The sequence below is a fragment of the Neolamprologus brichardi genome, chromosome 22, assembly GCF_056152115.1.
Source record: "Neolamprologus brichardi isolate AB-2024 chromosome 22, ASM5615211v1, whole genome shotgun sequence".
NCBI lineage: Eukaryota > Metazoa > Chordata > Actinopteri > Cichliformes > Cichlidae > Neolamprologus > Neolamprologus brichardi.
The window spans coordinates 13,294,609-13,302,853 of record NC_142124.1 but is presented as its reverse complement, the minus strand read 5'-3'; the positions used below and the strand labels follow the sequence as shown (position 1 = coordinate 13,302,853).

The following is an 8,245-nucleotide window of genomic DNA, read 5'->3' as shown; positions in this document are numbered from 1 at the left end:
CACAAGCCGAGGAGATGTTCTGCTGTTGGAAATATAAAGTATTAAATGGTGAGGCCACCGAGAAACCTGTGCCCAGAGGTATGCTTAGAATAACTATAACGCTGCTTCGATGCTCAAGCCAACCAGGTCCAGATCGTGACTCCTTTGAAGTAGCGCCGTGTGCGCATGTCGGGTGTGTGCAGCCTGCTGTCATGTGGGTTCATTGTTTACATGCTGCCGAGATTTCAGAGAGGGCGTGTGTGTGTGTGCGTGTGTCCTGTGAAATCGGCCCCCGCATTTACGAATATACTTATGAATATAACGCCCTTTCCCCTACTCAGAGAGGCTACATTGTATCCCCGAGAATGTATCATGAGCACACTGAGCCGATAGCTTTCAGGACCACAGCCAGCTCCACAGCGAGAACAAAAGGCGGATTTGCGTCTCTTGATGTCAGGGACTGTCTGCTTTTTAATCTCCACGCGAAAAACGAATATCCCGAAAACAAACACCTGCTGCCTTATATTTTGAGGGAGAAAGAATTTCCCTTTATTTCAACTTGAATTATCTGATTTTTTTAAATACACAGCATTTTATTTTAACTTGATTTTAGGTTTCTGAGCAGATGATGAGCTGGCAGCTTATAATCGGAGGGTCATTAATGCATTTCTGTGTGGGGTTTTCATGTTTTCCACTGGCTGTGCAGCTCTGAATGTGAGTGCAAACACTTGTGTTTCTGTGAACGTGTTCATTATGCATCAAATCACAATCCCGTCCATCCATTTTCTACTTCTTATACAAGCCTGTGTTACAGGGAACCAGCCTAAGCAGAGGCGTCCAGACCCGCTCTCTCCCCAGACACCGCCTCCAGGTTTTCTGTGGTTTTCTCAAGCCAGCAGAGAGACATGATCTCTCCAGTGTGTCCAGACTCTCCTGCGATGTCTCCTCACAGCTGGACATGCCCAAAATAACTCACATAGAAGGCACCCTTGAGGCCAGAAGCCTCATCCAGTTTCTTTAGATAACAAGCAATGAAAAATAATTGTCTTTGCAAGCTGAATTTTAAGGAGTAGATGTGCTTTGGGACCGTGACAGAAATGACAGCCATATACCAGGAAAAATAAAGTGATGAAAAAAAAATCTATTTGGATCTTAAAAAATAACCTTTTCTGTTATGTTAGTGTGTGGTGTTAAACCAAAGTCATAAGTTTATCCTTCCAGCGTTGACTAATAGCCAAAGATAAAAGGTCAATACAGACACAAACACTGTAATAAAAAAGTTTCATTCCACCAACTGGTTTTAAATCCAAAACACATGTTTAAGGTTCAGACTGTTGGCTTTCATCTAGGTGTATGTATATATATATATATATATATGTATGTATATATGTGTGTATATATATATATATATATATATATATATATATATATATATATATATGTGTGTGTGTGTGTGTGTGTGTGTATATATGTATATACAGTGTTGGGAAGGTTACTTTTAAAATGTATTCCATTACAGAATACAGAATACATGCCCCAAAATGTATTCTGTAACGTATTCCGTTACATTACTCAATGAGAGTAACGTATTCTGAATACTTTGGATTACTTAATATATTATCATGCTTTTACAACTACGTGAATGTACTATTGCTGTGATTTATTACTATTACTGAAGGTCTGCGGCTCCGAACCCGTAGTAAAGGGACCTCTGACTAATACGAAAAATAGCTTTACTTTGTTGTGTGGGTCAACTTTGCTTGCGAGAGACAAAGAGAGGCGTTGAAAGGCTGCTCCAACGGAACTTATTGTTTCGGAGGAAATCACGAACAAAGCCTACAGTCGAGTCTTAATAGCATACTTACAACTGGGCTCGTCAGGCACTCTTCTTGGCTGCAGTGGTTATTATTATATTTACATGCTTCCAGCTCCCGTTTTTGCTCAACGATAACTCCTACCTTTCCACTCTCCTTTTTCTCCCTCCTCGCGCTCACAGACACATAATGAGTATGGCAGTCCATTCTCCCAGCAGCACAGACTACACTGCCCATGAGACTACATTCTTTAGAGCTATACCTGTAGCATTCTGCCTATTAGCTTAGCACAACAACAACAACAACAAAAAGGTGCTCTCTCACCCAGGAAACACGCAGAGAGAGAGCTACCCTGTAACCATGGCAACCGTAAGGCTGCCACCTGGAACAACAGAACTAGCTGTCAAACAAAACCCAAACAGTCCTGACCCGCGACAATATGAAACAGGAAAGTACCACCTAAGTACCACCTATTCTAGATACCACCTTTTTAAACGGTAACTGTGACGGAATACAGTTACTCATATTTTGTATTTTAAATACGTAATGGCAGTACATGTATTCTGTTACTCCCCAACACTGTATATATATATATATATATATATATATACACACATATACATATATACATATATATATATATATATATATATACACACATATACATATATACATATATATATATATACACATATACATATATATATATATATATACATATATACATATATATATATATATATATATACACATATACATATATATATATGTGTATATATATACACATATACATATATACATATATATACACATATACATATATACATATATATATATATATATACACATATACATATATACATATATATATATATATATACACATATACATATATATATATATATACACATACATTTTTACATACAGTTCTAATAAGACTGAACTATACTCACAATCTGGGATAATAAGGTAATGATTCCAATATCAACAGAAACAGTTTGGGGGATTTTTGTGCTGTAGCACATAAATGTAGAAATAAAATATTTTAGACAACCAATAACCAAATCGCTGAGGAGAGTACAGCAGGATAAACATATATAGTTGTGTTTTTTTGTAGGTTTTTTTCCGCTCTTCTCCTTTTCTCCGGCTGTCACAGGGCTGGTAAGTTAGCGACGGTCCCTGGCGGCAGACATCACGGCCCAGGGGAGGGATGGAGCTGAGATGGACAGGGAGGGAGACACCGGCTTACGACGTCAAAGGAGTACAGACACACACACACGCACACACACACATAGAGAGGGAGAGGGAGAGGACAGCCAGCCAGCCAGACTGCCAATTCCCCACAGTCTACTGAAGGAAGCCTAAATATCCACCTATCTCAACACTCTCCGTTTAGCCAAGCCAGTAAGAGATTTGTTTATAAATATATACATTTTAAATACACCAAATTTATTTGAAAGGAAAAAAATACGGAGCATCTGTCAGGAAAGAGCAGTGGAAAAAAACAACAAGCAGAGCTAGAAAAGCACGCTCATGCCGAATAAAGGACCGTCGCTGGATGTTACTTGTGTTGTTTTAGGGGGCGTGCGGGCCTAACTTGTTACAGGATCCAAAGACGCTCTGGCAGACACATGAACTGAGTAATTTGAGGTTTGATAAGTAAACAACAGCGAGGGGGGAAAAAGAAGAAGAAGAAAGGCATCAACTGATCGCGCCGATTCTTTGCCACAAACAGCACCACAGGTATTACCTCTCTTTTTTCTTCTTCTTTTATTTTTTTATCCCTTTGTTGTTTGTGGTGTAAATAAAAAAAAAAACAATATATATTTATATATATGTGTATTATATATACATCATGTTCGGGTCATTGTTGTTGTCACCAGCGTCTTTGACAAAGAGAGCGCAGGTCTCCAGCTGTGTTGACAGACACAATGTCATGTTTCTGTAAAAAGGGGGCTCGAATATAAGCGGCCCAGAGAGCAATTCAGAATTTGTTTACTATCGTTTACAACAGCTTCACATTCATTTCCCCCCCTTTTTTTTGCATATTATTTTCCCAGTTTTAGGCAAAAGCAGTGCACCTGAGCTCTGTAGCCGTGAGTCGTGTTTGTAGGTGTCCATGTGACGCCACAAATATGAAAGTTATGAGGTCATTTGGGGTAATTTACATTTTGAAATTCATTTTCTTGAGCAAGTAAACGACAAAACAGTTGCTCTATATCTTCTTTCTAAAATAAAAATAAAAAAATAAAAAAATAAAGGGAGGCTGATACATTTATTTAAAATTCATCTTTTAGATGTATCCATGGGCAAGAGTGAGCTCTTGGACTTTGTGAGCATTTTAATTTAGATTTAAAATGAACACAAACACACACAATCTTTAGAGCAATGCAACTGTGCTGCGTTTCTGTGAAATCTACCACAGCATTTGGGCTGTCACATCTCAGAGGGTGTAGAAACCATTAATTCAGCCTCCCATTCTCGCCGAACGCTCCCATCTGTACCTCCATCCTCGGCCTCCTGTTTGCACCTCCTGTGCAGTGTGAATTTAAGCCCGCAGGCTCCTGTCTGCTCCTCCTGACCGCCTCCACTCTATATGTGTCTCTGAATATGTGTGTGTGTATGTGTGTGTTATTATTCCTCCCCAGACTTCTCAATGAAGGAGCCTGACGCCATCAAGCTCTTCATCGGGCAAATACCCCGAAACCTGGAAGAGAAGGACCTGAAGCCCATCTTTGAGCAGTTTGGCAAGATCTATGAGTTGACGGTGATAAAGGACAAGTACACGGGGATGCACAAAGGTAAGGGAGGTGTCCAGTTAAAGGAGTAAAAAAAATGAGGCGAGAATTTGTTGGTTTATAGCATGTTGTGCAGTGACAGGGGAAGCTTTCTCTTGTATATGCTCTGATTTGATTTCCAATAAGTGTGAGTCAGGTGGGATGATTTCTCATCGAGCTGTTGTCCCTTTGGAGCCTTTGTGATGAACAGCTGGTGGAAGGTTTATGTTGTAGATCCTGTTTAGTGTTTCTACTAAAAAATACAAATTAAAATAAAAAAATTGAAAGATTATCTTACTCGCTCTCTGGCATGAACAAATATCCGTTCATGCCCCATAGACTTTGCTACAGTTACAAATAAAATATCAGATTTTTATCGTCTGTCATTAACAGTGATTCTGACTGAGGTTTACCAAGGCCAATGTGCTTTTAAACCTTAGGCCTACTGTGGAAACAACTACACGACAGGAAGCAGCAGAGAAACTGTTGAATGCAGTTAGAACAAACATAAAATGACTATTAACTTCATGAATACGTGGCTTCGGGGTACGCTGGAAGGTTTCCTTTTACGCCTACCTCATGATGCTACAATCTGAATTTAAAGACACAAACATTATAAAAAAAAAAGGTTCCCTGCTGCCAGCTTGATTTTTATTCACAGAGGGCCAAAATTGTCATCTCCAAACTCCTTGAATTGAGTTCAGATGTGAGTGTACTTTTTCACTTAAATGTTGGTAAATTCTCATCAGCAGGAAGGCATTTGTCTGAGATAAATCTAAAAAAAACCAAGTGTTTTGTCAGACGCTAATTAGTTTCATACGGCGATATTGCTCAGTTTGAAAGAACTGGTGCCACCCACTGCCACTACTGTTTCTACTACTACTACTACTTCCCCTCGTCACATGGTGGGCAGGCTCTGTATATTTAGGAGGAAAACTCGACGTTCAAAATCCTGTTTGACAGATGGACTGAAGCTGGCAGAGCGATCGGAAGCTGAACAATGATCCGTGCTGTCATTCTTAATGCAAATCTGAGGGCAGAAAACAAAAGCTTTTATAAATCCACATAAACCATCAGTCATTGGGGAGACATATAGGCCAGGTGGTTTGGGTCCTCTAACACCTATAACACCTATTCTGCATACATTTACATATTCATGATTTGTGTGCAGCCCTAAAGGTTAATGAAGGCCTTTCTCTATTATGTAGGACTGCATACATTTTTGCTTGAACAGCATGATATTAAATACTCATTCAGGCTGCTTGTGTCTGAATAGATATTATTTTAATAATCCCATAGATCTCTGGTGCCACAGGAGGAACTGCTTAACAAAAAATGACAGTCTGATTAAAGGCACGGGTGCTTTTTATTTGTACATTTATTAGAAAATGTGAACGCACGTTGACCCAGAATCGTTCTTAGTGTTTATTAATCTCAATAAAATAAGAACACACATGACCGAATGGTAAATTTATAATAGGGTGGCTGCCAGCTGACGTTATATAGACATTAAAAATCAATGCACTTATATGAGTGATCTCGTGCCCCTTGTGTTTCTCCAGGATGTGCCTTCCTGACATACTGTGCACGTGAGTCTGCCCTGAAAGCCCAGAATGCACTGCACGAGCAGAAGACGCTACCGGGGGTGAGTGTGTGGCTGTCTTTTCGAGTCTTTGACGGCGTACGTGTATGTGTTTACATCAAAGAAGCAGAATAACTGGCACGCCGGGCTATCTGACCATGCCGCACAGGACCCTGGGAAAATTAACCAAGTTTGACATGTAGGGTTGATTTCCCCCTTTAGCTAATCTGCACCAATAAAGGTCAGAGGCTGCCCCTCCCCTCCTCTTATGTTTCATATGTGATGCATCCAGACATATCCATCCAGTTAAGGCATGAGTCATCTTGCTACATGTCATGGGTCGGAAGAGACAGCTATGAGGCTCGCTGCTGGAGTGACTTTGCCAGCTCTTATTCTCTTTGATGTTTCTCTTCCTTTCCGTGTCTCTGTCTTTCTTACTCGCTCTCTCTCTCTCTCTCTCTCCATCTCCCCCTCCTCTCGATCCATCTCTCTCACTGAATTCTAATCAAAGTTAAACCTAGCTTTATTAGCATAGCCAGGCAGCAGGTGTGCTGCCAAATGACATTTCCAGAGCTAAATATGACATGACAGCCGCGTCTCTATAATAACCAACTATATGGGAGACAAGGCGACAAGGCAAGGAATTACTGAGACAGAGTGTGCTCCCAGACTTACCGCTGCTTCCTCTTTTACTAAGACAGCTTCACCGCTGTTTCCTTTTGGTTATTTTTGTTGAAATCTACATCATTCACTTCTTTTTTCCCCCCTCTTCTGAATGGCAGCTCATGACTGTAGTTTTTGAGGGAAAAGAGAAGAAGCAGGTGAAAAGTGTAACTCTGCAGCTAAAGATTTTTTCATAATTGATACATTTTTTTAGCCTAAAAATGTCAAAATATGACAAGCTTAGAGACTCTAAGTAGAGGATAGACAGTAACTATTAATAGATCATCTATTAAACCAGTAGTTGACAGACAAAAAGTAATCCATCCATGACGTGTTGGTAAACAGAAATAAAGACTGTTTAGAATTTTTTATAAATAGTTATCCAGTTTTATAGGTGGTTGGTTGTACAGTTTTTTTTCAGTGTGTTACTTGGTTAACTTTTAAACCTTTTAACCTTTATAGAATCTCTCGCTTGGTAATAGCCCTGTAAACTCATATCTTTGAAGCTCGACAGTTTTTTTAAACTGGCATCTGACTAGGAACTATTCAGATTTTGCAGTCATGTGACCATTAGTGAATAAGCCCCTGTCACACAGAGTAGGGAGACTGGTTGGCAACCATTTGGCAACCACTGAAATCTGTCGCAAAGAGGTATACAGTGCTGTGATATGTTTGGTTTTGTGCATTTTGCTGTAGCTTGCAGTGGAAGATGCTGACTTATCTGCACTCACTTACCAACTACTTTGGACAAGATAGTAAAAATGAAAAGTGCAACACAATCCATAAAATGAGACTGTTTGCATTCAATGTGTTGACTGAGCAGCACTGTCAACTTTCACTGTGTTGCACTTTTTCAAGCAAGCGTTTGGTACAAAGTCGTAGCCTTTCATATAAACTACAAGCGACTGCAGCAGTATGCTTGTCCAAAACAATTGCAAGCAGGGGTTTTTACTACCCCGCATCGTCTATTGATCACTTACCAACCAGTCAGGGATTGTCTAATGACTGGTAAAGGTATCAAATCCAGTACAACTTTGAATTGAAATGTAAAGAAATGTAAGTTTTAGCTATATCTGGTACAGTTTATTTACTGTATATTTATTCCTGCTGAATAATCTAAATACAAAAAAATATTAAAAAAATAATTTGTATAAAAATTTAAAAGATGTTCACTCTAAAGTGTTTTACCTCTGTGTCATAACACCATTAGCAAGGATGTAAGCCGAGGTTAGCTAGTAAATCAAACACGTTAGCGAGTTAGCTGATGTTAGCTTACCCGCTAACACCCAAAAGAAAAAGCCAGGTGTGTATAATGAACATGACCAACTTCAGGACAGAACTGAGGACTAAATCAGCAGGGTTTTTGATTCAAGGAGGAGTCTTTTATAAACAACAGCAGGTATAACTGATAAGTGTTTTCTTCTGCTGCG

General features: G+C 39.5%; 1 protein-coding gene across 2 annotated transcripts in view; it reads left to right on the top strand.

Moving 5' to 3' along the window:
• Window positions 1–3,050: 3,050 nt before the first annotated feature.
• celf3a (cugbp, Elav-like family member 3a) overlaps window positions 3,051–8,245 on the top strand; it is a 35,880-nt gene continuing 30,685 nt past the window's right edge. Inside the window, exons 1-4 of one of the 2 annotated variants that reach the window (XM_035906459.2) lie at window positions 3,051–3,197; window positions 3,373–3,536; window positions 4,442–4,594; window positions 6,133–6,215. In XM_035906459.2, coding sequence (XP_035762352.1) covers window positions 4,450–4,594; window positions 6,133–6,215 — 228 coding nt within the window. In that variant the 5' untranslated portion in view covers window positions 3,051–3,197; window positions 3,373–3,536; window positions 4,442–4,449. Of the gene's footprint in view, window positions 3,537–4,441; window positions 4,595–6,132; window positions 6,216–8,245 lie in introns of both variants that reach the window. The other variant, XM_035906460.2, reaches the window with a different exon arrangement.